The sequence below is a fragment of the Protomyctophum bolini genome (assembly GCF_963924005.1).
Source record: "Protomyctophum bolini genome assembly, chromosome: 18".
Classification (NCBI taxonomy): Eukaryota; Metazoa; Chordata; class Actinopteri; order Myctophiformes; family Myctophidae; genus Protomyctophum; species Protomyctophum bolini.
This window is the reverse complement of record NC_137879.1, coordinates 34,787,982-34,811,062: the sequence shown is the minus strand read 5'-3', so window position 1 is coordinate 34,811,062 and position 23,081 is coordinate 34,787,982. Positions and strand designations below refer to the sequence as shown.

Sequence of the window (23,081 nt, the reverse complement as noted above, 5' to 3'; positions counted from 1 at the left end):
CGTCTACACTATCACACCCTCCAAATGTCCCGCCATGCGTCCTATACCGTGTCCAACCGGTCCACACCAGGGCTGGGCAAACTTTGACGATGGAGAGGGCCAGTATATTTCCACACTCACTCCAGAGGGGCCACGTTAGACAAAAAAACGCGTCGCAGCTTGTAGATAGGCTCAGTTTTTGCTATATTTGAATTGGAATCCTGAAAAGTATAACCTTTTTTATTGAATTTCAAATGCATCTAGTTATGGTTATACCGGTATAGTTAACTTTATGAACTGTTAACATGACTACATTGGACACAAAAAGAAAATAACATTTTAATACTATAGTCATTAAGTACTAGTCGTTTAATACTAGTCATGAAGTAATTAAAGCGCGTTTGGAATTGTAAAAGCTGAAATCAATCAGTATTCTGATATTAACTTTTCTTTTTTTTTTTTTTTGTGCCGATGGGACATTTTGGCCGATATCAATATCCTTGGTTTTTCGATGGTGGTGACGTAATGACGATATGTTTTAGTGTTGGGAGGATTAAAGGTAATGCTCCTATGTATACATGTATGTAATCTGGCACCACTGCCGTATCAGGCACAAGTAGTCATTACTGAGATTTGACAGTTTGTAGCGGTCGAAAGTAACAGTTTTAGTGTTAGTCTAGTTTTAGTAACTAATTTTCGTAATTTTACACTTGCTGAAAATAGCACTCGCGCTGCGACGCGTTGTGAGCTTGCAGATCTGCTATTTTCAGCATGCAACCAAGTGTAAGATGACTTACTGGTTCTCTTGTCCACTAGTCAATTCCTAACAGTTTAGTCTAGTTTTTTTTTATTTGTTGACGAAATTGTCAATATGTTTAGTCTTCCGTTTAGTATAGGTTAGCTTTCATTCTTTTCATTCGTCAGTGACAAAAGGTAGTCGACGAACATTTCTGTCATAGTATTAGTTGTCTATACTCCTCTCTTCTGTCCGTTTTCCCCTTCACCCCTCTCTCTCCTTTCTCCTGTCTCTTCCAACCATCCATCCATCCATCCATCCATCCATTCATTCATCCACTGACTCCTCTATCCATTCATCACATCCCTTCTTTTCTCTCTGAGGAGGAGGAGGGAGCGGATGTCTTCTCCTCTTTTTGCTGAATAGAGGAGCACGCACACGCACACGCACACTGACAGTCACATCTCAGTGAATAGAGAATAGAGGAGCACTTATCTCCCTCTGAAGGCAGATGTACAGAACTTCTACAGAGAGAGAGAGAGAGAGAGAGAGAGAGACATGTTCAAGTTAAAGCTATACAAGCTCGTAGACTTACAAGCAGACCTACAAGCTCGTAGCGCGCCACTCGGTGGCGCGCTACGAGCTTGTAGATCTGCTATTTTTCAATAGCTAAAGCATAACATGATGCTGACGCCACACTGGGTTCCCGTTCAGAATGGGTTAAAGGTAATAATCTGCATCTTGTGATGATGTATACGTACAGTATGTCTGTTGTTGCTGTTGTTGTTACGTTTACTGTATTGTGTCTTTTAGACAGTGGTGGAAAGTAACTAAGTACATTTACTTAAGTGCTGCACTTGAGTGCAATTTTGAGGTATTTGTACTTCACTTGGGTATTTCCAATTTCCAGTACTTTTACTTCTACTCCACTACATCTCGGAGCCAAAATGTGTACTTTTACTCCACTGCAATCATTTGAAGACTTTAGTTACTTTGGAGATTATAATTTTGATTTGGAAACATACATTAACCATTTCAACCCTATATACATTTCAGCCATTTGAAAATAGCAGATCTACAAGCTCTCGTTGCGACGCATTGTGAGCTTGTAGAGCTGCTATTTCCAATAGATTTGTACACATTTTGAACTTGTGAAATGGGACATTCTGCATTATGAGCACTTTAACGTTTTGTACTTTTTGTACATTTTGATGCTGATGCTTTTGTACTTTTACCCAAGTACATTTTCAATTCCGTAACTTTTACTTGTAACGAAGCACTTCTAAATTGCTTGTATTGGTATTTTTACTTCAGTAAAACTACTACTACTACTAAATACTTTTTCCCCCATCACTGCTTAAAGGAGAATTCCATACTAAAAGGCTTTCTTACCTTTCTTTGTAGTTGTTACGTCCCCACCAATGAGGACCAGGTGTTATTTTGTGCAAAAACTCCTTATTGGCTGTTTCCCCTACCATAAGCCCTAAATGAATTGCATTGCATTGAATGGGAATTGAATGGAGCTATGGGGTGTTGTGCTAGTTCACTTATTTCCATCGAAAGAAGTAGTAAAGTGTGCCGCTTGGGATATTATTTACATTATGAAGAGAGGATATATACAAAGAAATTATAATTTTGAGCGATGGAAATAAGCGAATTAGCACAACACCCCATTCAATTCCCATTCCATTCAATGCAATTCATTTAGGGCTTATGGTAGGGGAAACAGCCAATAAGGAGCTTTTGCACAAAATAACACCTGGTCCTCATTGGTGGGGACGTAACAACTACAAAGAAAGGTAAGAAAGCCTTTTAGTATGGAATTCTCCTTTAATTGTATCACCTGCTGTAAAATGGGGGGGACATATAATGGCGGGACGTATAATAAATAAAGTTGACCCCCCATGACCGACAGAAGAAGCTGGCGGCGGAGCCCGAGTACACGGACGTGTCCGTGTCGGCGGTGGAGCGCGTGCGCGCCCTGGGGAAGATGGCGTGCAGCGTGGACATCAACGAGGACGTCACGCCGCGCCGCTACTTCCGCTCCGGCGTGGAGATGGAGCGAATGGCCGCTGTGTACCTGGAGGAGGGCAGCCTGGAGAACGCCTTCGTCCTCTACAACAAGTTCATCACGTGAGGATGATACGCTAACACGCATTCTGACCCCAGATCAGATTCATACGAGGTGTTGTCCAACTGGACAACACACTGGTCTGATGAACCCATTCTGACCTGAGATCAGATTCTAAAAAAAAATGTCAGTCGTTCTTCGATTTTTCAAAAAATAGCAGACCTACAAGCTCGTAGCGCGCCACTCGGTGGCGCGCTATGAGCTTGTAGATCTGCTATTTTTCAATAGCTATAGCTAAAACCCCCCCTTTTGGTGTTTTAAGCATTATGCTATACTTAAAAGGTATATTCAGTGATTTCACTCAAAAAACCTTAGGTTTCGTTTTTGGCTGGGACCTATATAAAGCCTTTCATCCAATCAGGATAGAGAGCCAAAAACGAAACCTACGGGGGTTTTTTTGACCCCCCCCCAGGGGTTAGCTGCAGGGGACAGGGAGGAACTCCTTATATGGTCAGCACACTCTATAGTAGAGAGGATTATCGCAACAAAACAAAAAAAAAGAAGTGATATTTGAATTAAGTGAAATCACTGAATACACCTTTAAGCTATTGACAAAATAGCAGATCTACAAGCTCGTAGCGCTGCACTCGGTGCCGCGCTACGAGCTTGTAGGTCTGCTATTTTTGAAGAATCGTGAAAATGTGGTGCACATCTTTGAATATATATTCTTTCAGAGCGAACATTTCAACTCAAATCTTTGCTTCTGGGCGGGTCCCTGGAACAGCATATTTTCACATTGGGGTCGGCGGCCAAATACACACAATTCTGGGGGTCCTTGACATGAAATTTGAACACCACTGATATAGAAACCCAGGTATTTCAGAGAACCTTCGACGTCGGGCCTAAATGGGTTAATGATGTTTATAGGACACCAGAAATGCTTTCCTGTGGGGGTTTTATGTGTGTAATATGTGTTTGAGTGATGCAACCACTCCAAGGAACAGCAATGTCCGTGTTCAACCGTGTGTTCATGTGTGTACTGACGTGCGTTAAAGGGACACTTCACCCTTTTTTGCAAAAGAATATATGTTAATGACATTTAGAAGCTTTTCCTGGGGGTCTTTATGTGTGTAATATATGTTGTTTTAGCTATTTTAGATTGTAGCAGTGAGCACAGTGTCTCTGATGTCATGGACACTGGTCTCACTATACCTTCCTGGACTACAATTCCCATAGTTCTTTGGTGCACTGCTCCTCCTTGTGGATAGGGGGGAGAGCCGTCTTACTGAGACAACATGTAGTCCAGGAAGGAAGTGAGCCCAGTGTCCATGCCATCAGAGACACCGGGCTCACTGCTACAATCTAAAATATCTAAAACCACCTATTACACACATAAAGACCCCCATGAAAGTGTTCTAAAGCTAATAAACGTCATTAACATAAGGGTGAAGTGTCCCTTTAATGTGTGTGACTATGAGCACTAGTACCAATGAGTACCAAAAGTGGCGCTGTTGTGCCAGAAACGGAGAGAGAGATGTCTGAGTAATCTGCTCTGTACTGTATGTGTGGTCTGACTGGCTCTGCTTGTCTGCCCGCTCCATTGATATCATCTGTCCGTCTTTATCTGTCTGGTAATAAATAATTATACATTATTAGTTATACATTATCTGATAAGATTTTGACTGCTAACTGTGTGTGTGTGTGTGTGTGTGTGTGTGTGCGCGCGCAGTCTGTTCGTAGAGAAGTTGCCTCGACACAGAGACTACCAGCAGTGTAATGTTCCAGAGAAGCAGCTCATCATGAAGGTATACTGTACACACAGTACATGTAGACTGTATCACTGCTCTCAGACATAGTACTGTATATGTGGTCACTGTCGAGCAGAAACTTCATATCTCCATATTCTAACTTTTTGTGTGTTTTTTCACCGTAAAGTATTGCCCTACTACAGCGTCACACACTACAGTGCAGATCTACAAGCTCACGCTTGTAGATCTGCTAATTTAGCTGTTTTTTGAGTTTTCCTGGAAAGTAACAGTTTTGGACATGATGTGAGGAGAAAATACAGATTTTGTTTAGATTTCTTTTTTTAATCCAACATGTGTTAATAGCACATGGGCAGACTGTTCACATACCAACGCATGATGTCTGAAATAAATATCAGAGCTGAAAAATAAATATGTAATAAATGCTTTAGCCCTGAAACATGACTGCCATGATGATTATCATGACAGTCATAACGTAACTGCACCCTGTTTTTTGCGCTCGCCACCCTCCTCCCGACCGATAGGGGCGCGTAGTTGAAAGCCACTAGCAAAATAACAGCTCGGATAAAAATGCTTTTTATTAAACAACGCGGGATGCAGCAATTCTAATCGCTGGAGCAGCCACTAACTAACACCCGTGGGACAAATTGTGAGTAGGGGAGAGCCGCCACGGATGTAACATTTTGCAGGTTTCATTTTTTTACTCGGAGATCCGTTTATCTACATATGTAATATTTTCAGGCAACGGACCTACACTTGTCTGCTTCCATAAACCAAAAATTTTCAATTGATCAAACAGGTCGGGAGTTATTAAACCGAAAGTGGACGCTGTTCCAGTGTTACATTTGTTGCACCTGTCGGACTAATTGTAACAGCATGGAGTATAAATGTAACAACGCTAAAAAACACCATTAAACATATCGTTTTCAGCTTAAAGCAATTATATTTCATTGAAGCAACTCCTTAGCATTGTTTTCATACCATGGATGTGATAAGAAAATGTATCAAACATATTGGGAAATATTAAATAGTATCGGGTGTACCAGTTTGGGCTTTTTTTTCAGTTCAATGGGGAAATACATTGATTAAACAAACGTTTGATTGATTGAGTTGTACAATGTTATACAACCCTAAACTAATTTTAGAATACACTACACAATACAATACAATTTTAGAACATATAATATTGGCCAATATGTCAAATATGTAAATATTACATATAATGGCATTGAATGGAAGCGGACCATTTGTAACACATGTTACAATTGACCCTCCTTCCAAAGTTTTCTTTGCCGTTGCTTACAGACCAGAATGAACGTGAATTCCGTCTAAACACGATGCAAACTAATGAAGAACATAAGCATGAAGACATCCATGTGGATTTTTATTCACCAACACCAAAGAAAAAAATTGTAGCACACAAATACTCCAGGTGTAAAATTATACGCATTTTGAAAAAAGTCAGTTTTTCGCCAATAGCTCCCCGCAGGATGAAGGTAAACACTTCAAACTTCCTGGGCACGTAGAGTACTTTGCTGTACACTTACTGACGCGATGGCGTCATGGTGGCGTTGACCAATCAAGAGATAACGTCCATGTTACAAACGTGAAGCGTTACATCCGTGGCGGCTCTCCCCTACTTTATATTTGAAGTCCGAATGTTTATATATCACTCATTCTTGAGATGAGGGACAAAAGTGGAAAAAACATGTCCCACACATAAGAGCCTTATTTTATGTAAAAAATAAATTAATTCATAAAAATAAAAGCACTTGCAAAGTTAAGTGTAATACAGTTGTGTATTATTATGCCCTTAATTTCATTATAATTGTTTTCATATTCCATCTGAATTAGTTAAAAGCAGGCCCTGTACCCAAAAAGGCCTGTATTTAGCCTGTCCCCAGCAAGTGGCCACAATTTCAAACTGCCAAAAAAGTGTCTAATACTGTCACAATCACATAAATATACATACGAAATTAAAGTAGATTGTCAACAACATAGCAAATAATATACACAGTTAATTTTAATTGATATTTTCTATTAAATATCTCATATCAAATGTTCGTCCCACGTCTCCGTCAACTCCGTCAGGTTTTTTTAAAAGTCTTAAATTAATCAGAAAATATTGTCGACAGATTTAGCCTGAAGACTCCTTTTCCAAGTCCCATTTATATTTGTTGCAACAGTGGAGTACCTGGTCTGACAAGCATTCAATTGTTTGATATTTTAAACAAACAATGTTGATAACAATGTGGTCACAGCTTTTACATGTCAACTCCGTCAGGACATTATTATGATCTTTGTTAAGAATTCCAAAATAATGTTTATTATTTTAGTTTAGGGGTTAGGTTTAGCTAACAAAATTAAGCAAAAACAAAATGGCTACATTGTACTAAAGAGGGTTAAGATGAAAACAAATGCCATTTTGTCAACTCCGTCAGACGTCAACTCCGTCAGATTTTGTGTCTGACGGAGTTGACGTGTATCTGACGGAGTTGACAAAAGTGTTCCTAAAACAATAAAATTATTGTTTTTGAATAATGGGCAGTATTCTAATTTGGCACACAGTTAGAGCATGCCTTAAGGAACATTTTTGGCTATGGGGCCATCACATATTTGTCTCGTGGTGACCATGGCAGCCATATTACAAAAGAGCCGCCACCTGATGTTATTTTACAATAACTCAAGTTCTACACCACCTAGGATCTTGATTCTGGTGACTAAGACCTCATTTTCAAGGATGAGGGATACAGTGGTACAATTTAGACTTTCCCTGTGACCATGGCAGCCATTTTTCAAAATGGCCGCCACCTGCTGTTATTTTACAATAACTCAAGTTCTACACCACCTAGGATCTTGATTCTGGTGACTAATCATACATTTTCAAGGATGTGGGGTACATTGGTAATATTTAGATTTGTCCTGTGACCATAGCAGCCATTTTTTTTTTCAAAATGGCCGCCACCTGCTGTTATTTTACAATAACTCAAGTTTTAGACCACCTAGGATCTTGATTTTGGCGACTAATCATACATTTTAAAAGATGAGAAATACAGTGGTACTATTTAGATTTGTCCTGTGACCATGGCAGCCATTGTTTTCCAAATGACCACCAACCTGCTGTTATTTTACCAATAACTCAAGTTTTAGACCACCAAGGATCTTGATTCTGGCGACTAATCATTACATTTTCAAGGATGAACTTTCTCTGGGAGAGGTAAGGGCTTATTTCAGGTGCAGGTTGAGTTTCTACTGACAGGACATTAAAAGGAGGTGGGCTTTCTGGCCTTTGACTTGCCCCTTTCAGGTACAGATGCACAGTTTGACTTCACTGGCCACTGCAGGGAACTGTGGGGGAGAAACTTTGGTCTCTTGACACCCCGATTAGGTTCAGGGTTTTTTTTGGTGGAGACTTGCCTTTCATGACATCTTTGCTGCAGCAGTTGATCTCCTTACTGCCAGTGGTGGCACACTCTGGGTCTCTGGGGCATTGTATCTTGGTGGCCTCCTGCCAGTGTTTCTCCATCCTTCTCCTGAGCTCTGTGTTCTGGGGCTCTGTTATAGTCAACTTACATTGTCTTGGCTGGAGATTGCTTTCCTGCAGGGTCCAGCCCAGTCTTGTGCAGATGGCTGCTGGCCCACCTGGAGGCCCCAACCTCACTTGTTCGGTTGGTGTGATTAGGTGGGGTGGTCTTCCCCAATCAGGATGAGGGGTTTGACCCTTTCAAACGGCAGTCTGGCCAAGTGTCTGTATTTAGTTGTGAGTTTAGATACAGGATACGATTGCTCACCCAGCCCCAGGTGACATGAGGTGAAGGCTCCTTTGATTTGGTAACATTGCTTTGGTTGACATGCTGGGGACACAGAGAAAGACACTGATGCCTCCAGTGTCTGCACATCCTGCCTGATGGTCCTGAAGCCAAATCTTCTGTCTTCAGTCTTTCCCTCACTGTTCACTGCTCACTGTTCACCTCACCGAATTTAGCCCAAGGAGTTTGACCCCTAGTTTGGCCATAGACCCCCTAGTTTGGCCATAGCCACTTGCCCAAATGTGCCGACATGTGCTGACCTCATCACATCTGTGATGATGGCTATGGCCGTTTTTAGCCAACGTAGTGTTTTTTGTGCAAAACTAATGCTTGGAATGGATCCAGAATCATGAAAAGCCCCTAGTTTGACATGCCACATGCTACTTAAAGCATAATGAAATTTAGAACATTTAGCCTTATATTGGTTGTTGATGGTACCCAACTTTCAGCAGCTGTCAAACATGCCCCTAGGGTGGTCAAATAGAAACCAATGTGGGATATGTTAGTAGACACCTTTACAAACATTGGTGAAGAAAATTCTTGGTAAGAAATTTATTCACAGATTTTATATTATTCTGATAATATTCCCTGAGTAAATTGGTAAAATAATAGCAGGTCCACCATTTTTGAAAATGTCTACCATCCATGGTCACAGGATCAATCTAAATAGTACAACTGTATTCCTCACCCTTGAAAATGTATGATTAGTCACCAGAATCAAGATCCTAGGTGGTGTAGAACTTGAGTTATTGGGAAATAACAGAAAGTTGGCGGCCATTTTGAAAAATGTCTACCATGGTCACAGGACAAATCTAAATAGTACCAATGTATCCCACATCCTTGAAAATGTATGATTAGTCACCAGAATCAAGATCCTAGGTGGTGTAGAACTTGAGTTATTGGGAAATAACAGAAAGTTGGCGGCCATTTTGAAAAATGGCTGCCATGTTCACAGGGCAAATCTAAATAGTACCACTGTATTCCTCATCCTTGAAAATGTGGGATTAGTCACCAGAATCAAGATCCTAGGTGGTCTAGAACCTAAATCAGTTAAACTTGTCAACTCCGTCAGATGTTCGTCAACTCCGTCAGACGTTCGTCCCGTGATGTTTTTGTTAATTTCCAAAGAAATAGAAAATTAGCTGTCAAATCTTTTGTGCTTATGTATTGAAACACCAACTGAAATGATACGTAATGATGATTTTTTTTTTTTTTACATGGTTTTCATGTTATAATATTGAAAATAAAGGTTGAAATGACGGTTTTGAGAAATTGGATATTTCATAATAGTGTGATATTGGAACAAAATAATATTAAAAGATTTGTATTACTTAACTTGATTACTGAAAGCCATTATAAGATAACTGAGGACTTTATATTATTGTTGAAATGATAAAATTCAATTAAAAGGGATTTTAGTGTGTCTGACGGAGTTGACATGAATCAGGTATTAAGTGCATAAATGTCCCATTTTAGAAAGAAATGTTATGCGAAAAACCTGTTCCTTCTCAAGATTGGTAGTTGAGACCTGTGTCTACAAATACATCTATTTGATTTGAATGTATCTTAAAAAAAAAAAAAATCCAGTTTGAAAAAGGTTTTGTCCCTTATCTCAAGAATGGGTGATATACGTAAACGTTGTAAATGTAGCGAGCGCAAAAAACAGGGTGCAGTTAAGCCTTGACTCTCGTATGAATACGAGAGTCAAGAACCAGGGCTATAAATGCTTAAACATGTAGCTATAGGTCTAATGTAGCTATAGGTGTATAATGTTAGAGACCACAGAAGTGAACCTTTCGAGCCTGTTTTCTCAACTCGCTGTTTCTCTGCAAGACATTACTCTATGAGCCATATCTCCAAAACTGGTGGGTCAAACTGAACAAACAACGTGTCAATTTGAAGCTTTGATTCCCTGCTTTAATATGACATGACACGTCACTTAATTTCCTGCATGAAGGACGTTCGGCATCCAAAACCCTGAAGCCTATAGTTTATGACCCTCATACAAAATGACATTTGTCTTTCTGTTCATTTCTCTGTCTCACTCTGACTTTATCTCTCTTGTCTCGCTCTCTCTATTGCTTTCTCTGTCTCCCTCTCGCTCTCTCTCTCTCTCCGTTTCTCTGTCTCCCTCTCTCTCTCTCTCTCCGTTTCTCTGTCTCCCTCTCGCTCTCTCTCTCTCTCCGTTTCTCTCTCTCTCTCTCTCTCTCTCTCTCTCTCTCTCTCCGTTTCTCTCTCTCTCTCTCTCTCTCTCTCTCTCTCTCTCTCTCTCTCTCTCTCTCTCTCTCTCTCTCTCTCTTCGTTTCTCTGTCTCCCTCTCTCTCTCTTCGTTTCTCTGTCTCCCTCTCTCTCTCTCTCTCTCTCTCTCACTCTTCGTTTCTCTGTCTCCCTCTCTCTCTCTGTCTCTCTCACTCTTCGTTTCTCTGTCTCCCTCTCTCTCTCTCTCTCTCTCTCTCTCTCACTCTTCGTTTCTCTGTCTCCCTCTCTCTCTCTCTCTCTCTCTCTCTCACTCTTCGTTTCTCTGTCTCCCTCTCTCTCTCTCTCTCTCCGTTTCTCTGTCTCCCTCTCTCTCTCGCTCTCTCTCTGTTTCTCTCTCTCTTCAGAAACTTCAAGAGGTGGCGTTTCCTCGTAAAGAGGAACTGAAAAAGCTGCTGCAGGAGAAATACAACAGGGAACACACAGAATACCTCAGAGTCCAGGTGTGTGTGTGTGTGTGTGTGTGTCTGTGTGTGTGTGCGCTTGTGTGTGTGTGCGCGCACATATCCGCTGGGAATCGAAGTGGGAACCTTGCGGTTCCCATCCGGCCACTCTAGCCACTGAGCCACTGCCGCCCTGCTTTTGTACTTTTGACCACCAGGGGGTGCAGGGTTTGTTCCCTGTCGGGCAGAAACCTCCTATCTCACCTCCGAGTGTCTTAATAGGGCGGGACTTCCGTAGCGTTGCGTCTCCGTCTCGTTGCGTCAAAAAACAAACCGGGGCAATTTTAATGCAGTCACGCAACGCAGCGCAACACAGCGCAACGCGGGCAGTGGAGCCACCCTTCATTGATTTAAATAGGGAACATTCCCTGGCGGTGGTGACGGAGACGCGACGCTGACGCGCCCGGTGGAGCCCCGGTGTGAGCGGTACTTCCCCCTGGAGCCCCGGTGTGAGCGGTACTTCCCCCTGGAGCCCCGGTGTGAGCGGTACTTCCCCCTGGAGCCCCGGTGTGAGCGGTACTTCCCCCTGGAGCCCCGGTGTGAGCGGTACTTCCCCCTGGAGCCCCGGTGTGAGTGGTACTTCCCCCTGGAGCCCCGGTGTGAGCGGTACTTCCTCCCCCTGGGAACTATCTTTTTCGACCAATCAATGGCAGCGCCGAGAGACACTCGGCCCGGTGGTCGAGATCGGCGGCGCCGTTGATTGCAGTGCAGAAACAAACAAGCAACCGGGTTTATGAAAGCTAGCCTAGAAGAAGCAACGTGGCCACAAGAGCACCTTTAACCCATTCTGACCTGAGATCAGATTCATACGAGGATTCCACTGGACACACACTGGTCTGATGAACCCATTCTGACCTGAGATCAGATTCTAAAAATGTCAGTCGTTCTTCGATTTTTCAAAAAATAGCAGACCTACAAGCTCGTAGCGCGCCACTCGGTGGCGCGCTATGAGCTTGTAGATCTGCTATTTTTCAATAGCTAAAGCATGACATGATGCTAACACCAAAACGGGTTCCCGCCCCGGTCAGAATGGGTTAAGTGGCTATTCCGGCTATTTAGCCTCTAGATCAGCTAGTTAAAAACAAATACAAAATGAAGAAAATGTGGAAAGATGTTGAATATTTTTTGAAAAGTTAAACATCACAAATCTTGTATGGGGTTCCTGGCATACATATTTTCAGAAGGGGGGGGTAATAGGGGTACGTATGGGTGTCCTTGAAATGATAAATGTTTGAGAATCACTGGTTTAACCCATTTAGGCCTGCCTAGAAATAAAAAAAATATCTTCTAAATCCTCCAGTTTTCTGAAATAAATATTTTCACGATTTTTCTAAAATAGCAGACCTACAAGCTCGTAGCGCGCCACTCGGTGGCGCGCTATGAGCTTGTAGATCTGCTATTTTTCAATAGCTAAAGCATAACATGATGCTTGCTAACACCAAAAGGGGTTCCGGCCCAAAATGGGTTAAACAACATACGCAATAAGAAACGACACTTTAAAAACAAGCCCAAAAAAAACTACCAATATTTTCAATCAACTTTACAGAAAAACAAGCCCAAAGTCGCTTATTCTAAGCGGACATGGCAACCCTGGTTGACTGACCTGTGCGTTCCGTTTACTTCGCAGAGCCAGTCGGGGGTGGAGGATGGGTGTGGCCAACAGCTCCAGCATCTCTCCCTATTGGACGAGGACAGTCAACGCGCCTCCCTATTGGAGGAGGACAGACAGCGCCTCTCCCTATTGGAGGAGGACAGGCGGCGCCTCTCGCTATTGGAGGAGGAGAGACAGAGGGTGGCGTCTCTGCGGCGGGCGCAGATCGAATCGGAGCAGTTCCGCTACTTCGAGGACCAGCTGCGTCGCCAGGAACAGGCCAATAGGAGAGAAGAGGAGGCGGGGCAAAAGGTGCGTTAAATCGGCGCCATGTAACCTGTTTTAAATTAATAAAAATGTAATGTTGTCCAATCCGTATAATTGCGAACGCAGTGAGCACTTACTATGAGACCTAGCAGATCATGTCTGTCTGTCTGTGTGTGTCCCCCCTTTGTGCCCATATATGGAGCTGAGTGATTTGTTTGTGATTGATGCAACACACTCCATATTTGGACGTATAGCTGCTTTGGGGACTCCTTATATGGTTATGGCTAAGTTAAAAACGTAACTTAAAAAATAACTTAACTTAAAAAAATAACTTAAAAATAAATCTTAAAAAAACCCAAAATATGTACGAGCTGCGTTCGCTTCCCGCGTTTGCGCGTCTTACTGGTATTAACCCATTCTGACCGGGCACCCATTTTGGTGTTGGCATCATGTTATGCTTTAGCTATTGAAAAATAGCAGATCTACAAGCTCATATCGCGCCACCGAGTGGCGCGATACGAGCTTGTAGGTCTGCTATTTTTGAAAAATTCGAAGAACGACTGACATTTTTAGAATCTGATCTCAGGTCAGAATGGGTTAATCAGACCAGTGTGTGTCCAGGTGGAAACCTCGTATGAATCTGATCTCAGGTCAGAATGGGTTAATACAATGTAACTTGGACAATAGAGGGTAAGCGCGTGACATCCCGGAAGTTATGCAGGAATGCCTGCTGATCGAATGGCAAAAAAACTACTATCTGATTGCATTAAACAACGTTAACGCATTAAGCACTTTAAGCTATTGAAAAAATAGCAATTAACTCAAGGCTTTGCTTCTGGGGGGGGGGGGGAGTCCCTTGAACAACATATTTTCAGAGGGGGGGGGGGGGGGTCGGAGGCATATTACGTATATGATTTTTGGGGTTCCTTGACATGAAATATTGAGAACCATTTCGACGTCGGGCCTCAATTGGGTCAAACTCACTTTGCATGTTGCTTTGCCACTCGATGTGCCATTCACTTTAAGCACGCGCGTATTTTGTCTCTAAATATGCGCTTCTATTGAGACATTTAGATCGTGTCAAAATCTTCATGATCTTTTGACCCGACGGTCAACATTCAATTTATCCCCTGAGCAAGCAGGCAAGGACACGTGCACCCCTTTATTTTTCGCCAAGTCTGTCGGAAATGACAAAGTGTCACAGCTGTTCCTAGAATGATCGGCTATTTAAAAGCGATTGGCAAGGAAGTTATAGGTTCATCATTTAATCATTAATATGTTCATGTCGCACGAATGTAGCAAAAATATAACTCCTCCACACTGCTCATCGCAATCAGCTATTGTTTTTTTTCCCCCTAAAATGTTTGAAAGTGAAAGTGGTTCACAGCGTGTCTGTGGGGTTTTATAAATATTTAACCAATCTAAAGTATTAACAAGAGCCTGTGACTAAATAATTAACCTGCATTGGGTCCATTTGGAACAGCTGGGGTCATATATTGTTTTTCCATTTCCTGAAAAAGAATGGTTTGGGTTTGGGAGGTGTCTGCCCGACAGCAACCGTATAATTATGGACATTCTCCTAGTGAGTTGTTAACCCATTCTGACCTGAGATCAGATTCATACGAGGTTTCCACTGGACACACACTGGTCTGATTAACCCATTCTGACCTGAGATCAGATTCTAAAAATGTCAGTCGTTCTTCGATTTTTCAAAAATAGCAGACCTACAAGCTCGTAGCGCGCCACTCGGTGGGGCGCTATGAGCTTGTAGATCTGCTATTTTTCAATAGCTAAAGCATAACATGATGCTAACACCAAAAGGGGTTCCCGTACAGAATGGGTTAATCATGTTAAATCCTTTGTAAAAATTAATAAATATATTTATTTAATATCCTGTGCCTCCTCTGAAAAGGTAGCTGGTTTTAAAACAAAGCAGTATTAACCCATTTTGACCCGAGATCAGATTCTAAAAAAAAAAGTCTTCTAAATCCTGACAGTTTTCTGAAGAAGCTATGCTTCTATGTCAGTGGTTCTTTCGATTTTTCAATCGCCACTTGGTGGCGCGCTATGAGCTTGTAGGTCTGCTATTTTTCAATAGCTAAAGCATAACATGATGCTGACACCAAAATGAGAATCTCCTCTCCTCTCCTCTCCTCTCCTCTCCTCTCCTCTCCTCTCCTCTCCTCTCCTCTCCTCTCCTCTCCTCTCCTCTCCTCTCCTCTCCTCTCCTCTCCTCTCCTCTCCTCTCCGCAGGTGGAGCCCAAAGTGCCTGAGGTGACGGACGGCTCTTGTCTGTCCCAGCAGCCAATCAGAAATCACGTTCGGAACCCGGGGGCCGACCCTAACAGGAACAAGCCGCCGGCGCGCCCTCTCAACAGACCCGCCCCCACGCTCACTGGAGTACAGAGTGAGCATGCGCGCGCGCACACACACACACACACGCCTCAGATGTCTCTACCATTATCGATCGACTGTACATTATGTAATCTATTCTCACTGTTGAAGGCCAGTTGATATACTGTACCCGTTTCATTCTCATATTCGCGGTTTCGCTCTATTTATCGACGGAGATAGTGGATTAGAACCACTTATCTCCACATTTTAACTATTTATGTTATTTATTTTCTTCCGTAAATGAATAGCCCTACTTTAGTCACGCGGCTACATTTTGTGCCGTCGCACAAACGCAGGAGAAATATAGGCCACGTGGAGCAGCTATTTCTGCTGCTTTTTGAATTTGAATCCTGAAAAGGGACAGTTTTAGACGTCAATTCCAGAGACTATAATTATGTTGACTGAGATGTGGGGTTGTAGTGTCGGACTTCATGTTCCATCCATCAGTCCATTTTCAGTCACATCACAGAATCTCAGACTTCCCTTTCCTACTAGTAGGACACATTGGGCACAGGCCAGCTGTACCTGGGGATTCCCAGGCCAGTGTGGAGATATATAACCACCATCCATTCACACATCCATCCACCCATCCACCCACCCATCCACCCACGCATCCATCCACCCATCCATCCACACGTGAGATTAGTTTTTCATGCTTTTGTTTAATCCCTGAACGAAGCAGCCGATCTACTCGGAGTGTCTCACGGATGACTAAGCTTCTTCTTACTCAGCACTAGGGAAACCAAAGCCACCCTCCTATATATATATATATTTATATATATATATATATATAAAATATTCTTTCTTATTCGTCTCTCTGTACTCTTACCGGTATCCATCCTGTATTTAAATCTGCTGCTGTCCTGAATTTCCCCACGGGGAAAAGAAAATCTCATCTTGCCGTGTGTGTGTGTGTGTGTGTGTGTGTGTGCGCGTGTGTGTGTGTGTGTGCGCGTGTGTGTGCGTGTGCGCGTGTGTAGCTCCTCGTACCGAGGGTCTCAGGAGGGTGATCGTGCCCAGAGATCTGACGTATCGCTTCCTGCTGCTAGCGGACTCCAACACGGCCAGAGGACTGGAGACGTGTGGGATCCTGTGCGGAAGACTGGTGAGACGACCCCTCCTTATTTATCACAGTGTTGTTTTTGGCAGCAAATTTCTATTTTTAGTTTTAGTCATTATAGTCTCTTGAATAGTTTTCACTTAGTTTTAGTCACATTTTAGTCACCTGGAATGTTCTAGTGTTTTAGTCTAGTTTTAGTCGACTGAATGTCATACGATTTTAGTCGGCTAAATCTACAGTTGATTTGGTCGACTAAAATGTGTTTTTGACAGGCCTTGATGTCGTTGTAGTGACGTATTTTACACTTTGGTTGCATGCTGATAGCATCGCGCTGCGACGCGTTGTGAGATTGTATATCTGCTATTTTCAGCATGCAACCCAGCATAAAACTGGATATCTTGTCCACTAGTCCCTTCCTAACATTTTAGTCTAGTTTTTATTTGTGGACGAAATTGTCAGTATATTTAGTCTTAATTTTAGTCATCATAGATTCGTTTTTATTTAGTTTTTATTTAGTTTTAGTCAGTGAAACCCCTGGGAGATGGAGTCTATGTATCCCCGTTTCACAATGCGCTATAGACCCCTGGGAGATGGAGTCTATGTATCCCCGTTTCACAATGCGCTATAGACCCCTGGGAGATGGAGTCTATATCCCCATTTCACAATGCACTATAGACCCCTGGGAGATGGAGTCTATATCCCCGTTTCACAATGCGCTATAGACCCCTGGGAGATGGAGATGTTTCACTTTTAGTCTAGTTTTAGTGAACTAAATATCATAAGATTTTAGTCTACCAAATCTACAGTTCATTTTGTCAACAAAAATGTATTTTGCCTGATTTTACACTTGTTTGCGTGCAACACCCGAGCACAACCAAACCAAAAATAATTGTCCTTTAATTTGTGCTACTAGATCTACAATCTCCTACGAGCTTGTAGGTCTGCTATTTTTGAAAAATCGAAGAGCGACTGCGATCATTTTTTAGAATCTGATCTCAGGTCAGAATGGGTTCATCAGACCAGTGTGTTGTCCAGCGGAAACCTCCTATGAATCTGATCTCAGGTCAGAATGGGTTAATCGACGAACACATTTTGGCTAAAAGGTGCGTTCAGACTTGGGTGTTTGGGAGCGGCGCGATTACAGTACACACAAAGTCAACGCAAAGGCGAGAAGTTGCGCGAACAGGCGTGGTGCGACCTGGCGCGAAGACGAAACGGGACGAACCGAAGGGAATATATACATTCAAGTCTGAACGCGGCTTTAGTCTTTGAGCCCTAAACCACACCAAAAGGGTCACCACGCAACTCCTATATATAGGGTCCAAACGGTTGCAAGGAGTTAACGCTGAAAACCGTCTCGACCCTTTTGGTGTGGTTTGGGGCGCCATTGAATTCCATGCGTTGAATCAGTATAGGGTCGACGTGGGTCCAACGTGCAACGAGACACATCACACCGCCGGGACAACGCTAAAACCGTCTTGACCCTTTTGTTGTGGTGAGGGCTTAAGTCCACAAAATCAACACTGGTCTCTCTCTCTCTCTCTCTGTCTCATTCTCTCTCTCTCTCTCTCTCTCTCTCTCTCTCTCTCTCTCTCTCTGTCTCTGTCTCTCTGTCTGTAGACACACAATGAGCTGATCCTCAGTCATGTGGTCGTACCAAAGCAGAGTTCGGGTCCAGATTTCTGTGACATGGAGAACGTCGAGGAACTCTTCAGCTTCCAGGACCAACACAACCTGTTAACACTGGGCTGGATACATGTAAGAACACGCGCACAGCCGCACACACACACACACACACACACACGCATGCACACGCACGCACGCACGCATGGAGCATTCATCATAGAGTGTAGCTCATCAAAAATATCACCATGGTAACATAACCAGAGTATCATGTATTTGTTAAAATAGGGTGAGTTTATGTATTATGGAGAACATTTTGTGGTTAAGAGAAGCCATTTCAAAACCTGACGGACAGGTCGTTGAGGTCCAATCAGGGCGTGTGCGAATCTCGGCTGCGACCCGCCCCCCTCTAGACCAGAAACCTAACACGTTAGCTCAGGCTAGATCACCAGTGACCAATCGGGAACAGAGGAAAAAATGGGCTCTATTTCATACTTTACACACTAATATTTCTACTGCGTAATTAATACGCTAAACCCGCTATTTTGTTTAATGCGTTTAATTCGCCGTTTCTTTTATAACTTAAAAACAAAGAGCGGATTTTTCGCGGACCTGGTGACGACGAGGCCGTCGCGTTATGATGACGAAACCTGGAAATCAAGCCATGCCCCCCGGGCTGCTAGGGCTTCTGGGAAAATGAGTTCAATGCAAGTGAACGGGCGGTTTGTTTGGACTACAACATGCTGTGCAGGCTGTGTTCGTTTGGCACCGTAATGGCCGCATGTCTTTCTCTTCGACCACAAACCATGGGACTATATTGTCCGCCGGATTTCCGTCGATCAAAGCTGCAAATACTTCGACGTCATGCTCCAAAGGTAATAGATCGATCCTGGCAGCTTAGATAGGATGGATAGATTAACCCATTTTGGACGGGAACCCCTCTTGGTGTTTTAACCCATTCTGACCTGAGATCAGATTCATACGAGGTTTCCACTGGACACACACTGGTCTGATTGACCCATTCTGACCTGAGATCTGTTTCTAAAAATGTCAGTCGTTCTTCGATTTTTCAAAAATAGCAGTGGCGCGCTACGAGCTTGTAGGTCTGCTATTTTTCAATAGCTAAAGCATAACATGATGCTGACACCAAAATGGGTTCCCGTTCAGAATGGGTTGAACATTATGTTATAATTTAGCTATTGAAAAATAGCAGATCTACAAGCTCATGGCAACGCCACCGAGTGGCGTGCTATACAAGCTTGTAGGTCTGCTATTTTTGTCTAGCAGAATATTTATTTCAGAAAACCGGAGGATTCCGAAGATTATTTTTTTGTATTTCAACGTCAGGCCTATAACTTCATCTAAAGGCCCCGAACATGCAAACAAAACAAAATACTTTATTGACGTTAAATCTAAAAAATGTAGGATCATGTGAAACCACCGTCACACCAAATCAAAAGGGAAAGGCGCTCCCGGGTGCTAAAAGCGTCCATCCATCACCGTGGAAACAGCAGACTCACCGTCTGTGTGTCTGTGTGTCTGTGTGTGTGTGTGTGTGTGTGTGTGTGTGTGTGTGTGTGTGTGTGTGTGTGTGTGTGTGTGTGTGTGTTCGCCTCCTTCACGTCTCACCACCTCGCCCCGGAGTCATTTGGATTCTGTTTTATTGTTCGATTGTTCAATATGTCACACACACACACTGCTGTAATAGTACAGTATATACCTACTGTAATTGCTTTGGCGAGGACTTTCTGTCTTTAAATGAAAGAGTGTAATACAAAATCCGTAGCTTGCAGGTCAGCTATTTTCGCTATGTTAATTAATTCATTAATAAAAAAAATATATATATAATAGAAAAGGAACGGTTTTGGAGATGCAAGGTTTCTACCCGACAGTGACGAGATGTCGATCCTTGTGTAATTATTTGAAAGTCTTTGACATTGTTCTGGGGAAGAACAAAGAGCTGTTCAGATGGGAAGCGACCATTTCCAAAAAGAGAGGGCGTAGATTGCCGTGTGTGTGTGTGTGTGTGTGTGTGTGTGTGTGTGTGTGTGTGTGTGTGTGTGTGTGTGTGTCTGTGTGTCTGTGTGTCTGACTGTGCGTGTGACTGTGTGTGTTCACATGAAGAGCGCAGTGCGACCCCGCTGATCCCAGGCTAGAACGCAGGCCTTGTTGTGTCGCTCTCTGTCTGAACAGCCTCAAATAACCGTTGCACGCTGTCTGAACAGGCCCAAAGAACCGTCGCCCAGTAACAAGATTCAAGACTTTATTGCCATGTCAACAGAGTTGATTGGAATTTGTTTCAGTGCACTAAAAACATACGTACGATACATACACAACAAGTAAGACGCGCAAACGCGGGAAGCGAACGCAAGCTCGTACATATTTGGTTTTTTTTAAGATTTTTTTTTAAAAGTAAATTTTTTTTTAAGTTAAGTTTTTTTTTAAGTTAAGTTTTTGACCTGGCCCCTTTTGTGCCCATGTATGGAGCTGAGTGATTTGTTTGTGATTGATGCAACACACTCCATATTTGGGTAACAGCGGGACAGACAGACAGACACACAGACAGACAGACATGATCTGCTAGGTCTCATAGTTAGTGCTCACTGCGTTCGCAATCAGACAGAACACGATACAAAAGCGCAGACATCATATGAGGGGGACCAATAAATAAGAAGAATGCAAAACGTTACAATCCATGTTGAATAAATAAATAGCAAATTCATCACAGTTCGTCATCGTTTAACAAAGCAGCTTCACGCTGTAAAGTGCGAGTGAAAAGAGGGTCAGCATTCAGGAGGCCTCGGGATAAGTGCTGTTCTTGAAGTGGGAGGTGTTTCCCTTTAGAGACCGGAGTCTCTTACCTGAGGGCAGGGGTGCGAAAAGAGAGCAGGCAGGGTGGGAGGGGTCAGCGATCACCTTCTGCATCCTGCGCTTAGTGCGTATGGTGTAGATAGAGGAGACGGATGGGAGGTCGAGGCCAATGATTTTTGACGCTGTGCGTACCACCCTTTCCAGCCGTTTCCTCTCCAAGTCGGTGGTGTTTCCATACCACACTGTGACTGAGAAGACGAGGACACTCTCCAAGGTGGCTCTGCCAACGCCTCCCCAGTCACACCGAACTTCTTTAAGAGGCGTAGGAAGTGAAGCCTCTGGTGGGCTTTACTCAAGATGTTACTATAGTGTTAACTTCCCATTTCAGGGAGCAGCATATAGTGGTGCCAAGGAATTTAAAACTGTCGACCCTTTCCTACAGGCTGGTCATCGATAACCAGGGATGGGGGCATAATCCCCTTTTTCCGGAAATTAAAGATAATTTCTTTGGTCTTTAGCCAGGTTTAGGATAAAGTTATTCGAAGTGCACCAGTCTACGAGGGCTGCCACCTCGGCCCTGTAGGCTGATTCATCACCATTTTTAATATGGACGACAGTTGTGTCATCTGCATATTTAAAAAAAAAATAAACAAATTGAGAATGTGAAATAAAGTAATTGGTATGAAGTGCGAAGAGGAGGGCTGAGAGAACACAGCCCTGGGGGGGGGGGGGGCCGGTGTTAAGAGTCCTGGATTGAGAGAGCATGTTGCCAATTGCACAATCCATTTGTGGCCAAATAGCAACTTTCCACGAGTGATCGAACTCGGAGGTTCCCAAACTTCTCGCAAACCCTAATGTAGGGAAACCTTCCCGGGACACAAGCTAGTGAAAATAGAAGATCTACAAGCTCACAACAAATGCTCGCATATCGCCTCTCTTTATTTATTTTATCGAATATCTTTTGAAAATGATTTGACATTTTTTTATTCATTTCTTTTTTTTTATATCTTCCAAAAAAAAAAAAAAAAAATCATAGGAAATGAAACAAAGGGATATTTAACTTAAGCGTCAAAACAGGCCAATTGTGTTCGACAAAGCCGGAGGCACTGTACGGGCAAGATATGGTAAGAGCCAAAACAAGAGGGGCCTAGTACGGAACCCTGGGGGACTCCGGTGAACTATGTATATAGACCTATAGGGTTTATGTTAATAAGTGTATATTTCTCTCTCTCTCTCTCTCTGCAGACCCATCCTACACAGACAGCGTTCCTGTCCAGCGTGGACCTCCACACACACTGCTCCTACCAGCTCATGCTACCTGAGGCTATCGCTATCGTCTGCGCTCCCAAACACAACGAGTGGGTGTAACGCACGCACGCACGCACGCACACTCACTCACTCACTCACTCACTCTCACACACACAAATACACAGGTTTGTATTACTGTACTTGTGAGGATTTCTTTTAAGTGATTTTATGAATGCCATTTCTTTTGTTTTATTGCCATTTTTAAAGGAGAATTCCATGCTAGAAGGCTTTCTTACCTTTCTTTGTAGTTGTTACGTCCCCACCAAAGAGGTCCAGGTGTTTTTTTGTGCAAAAACTCCTTATTGGCTATTTCCCCTACCATAAGCACTGAATGGGAATTGAATGGGGCTATGGGGTGTTGTTCTAATTCACTTATTTCCATCGAAATAAGTAGTAAAGTGTGCCGCTTGGGATATTATTTACATTATGAAGAGAGGATATATACAAAAAATATATCATTTTGAGCGATGTAAATAAGCGAATTAGCACAACACCCCATAGCCCCATTCAATTCTCATTCAATGCAATTCATTTAGGGCTTATGGCAGGGGAAAAGGCCAATAAGGAGCATTTGCACAAAATAACACCTGAACCTCTTTGGTGGGGACGTAACAACTACAAAGAAAGGTAAGAAAGCCTTTTAGTATGGAATTATTAACTGTAAGCCTAAAGGCAAAAAAAATTGCATATCTACAAAGTCACAAACGTATAGACTAAATGTAAAACTAGGCATAATCCTATATCTCATTGTAAATGTAAAAGAGGTTTTATTGTAACCATAAACCAAGCATTTGTCTTGTGAGGACCCGGAAAACGATCCTCACAATGTCTACTTCTCATATTCTTCTATACTTGTGGGATACTTTTGGTCCTCACAAGTATTGTAATTCACACAGCTGTGCCCGCTTGACTGATTTTCCACTTATTCCCTAACCTTCATTAACCTTCACCGTCGCTGATTACAGCT

The 23,081-nt window shown here is 42.8% G+C and overlaps 1 protein-coding gene across 2 annotated transcripts in view; it reads left to right on the top strand.

Annotated features, from left to right (window-relative positions):
• stambpl1 (STAM binding protein-like 1) overlaps positions 1-23,081 on the top strand; it is a 47,848-nt gene that overhangs the window by 21,946 nt on the left and 2,821 nt on the right. Inside the window, exons 3-10 of one of the 2 annotated variants that reach the window (XM_080789517.1) lie at positions 2,634-2,848; positions 4,516-4,591; positions 10,965-11,060; positions 12,688-12,963; positions 15,172-15,325; positions 16,293-16,417; positions 17,993-18,130; positions 22,052-22,164. In XM_080789517.1, coding sequence (XP_080645643.1) covers positions 2,634-2,848; positions 4,516-4,591; positions 10,965-11,060; positions 12,688-12,963; positions 15,172-15,325; positions 16,293-16,417; positions 17,993-18,130; positions 22,052-22,164 — 1,193 coding nt within the window. Of the gene's footprint in view, positions 1-2,630; positions 2,849-4,515; positions 4,592-10,964; positions 11,061-12,687; positions 12,964-15,171; positions 15,326-16,292; positions 16,418-17,992; positions 18,131-22,051; positions 22,165-23,081 lie in introns of both variants that reach the window. The other variant, XM_080789516.1, reaches the window with a different exon arrangement.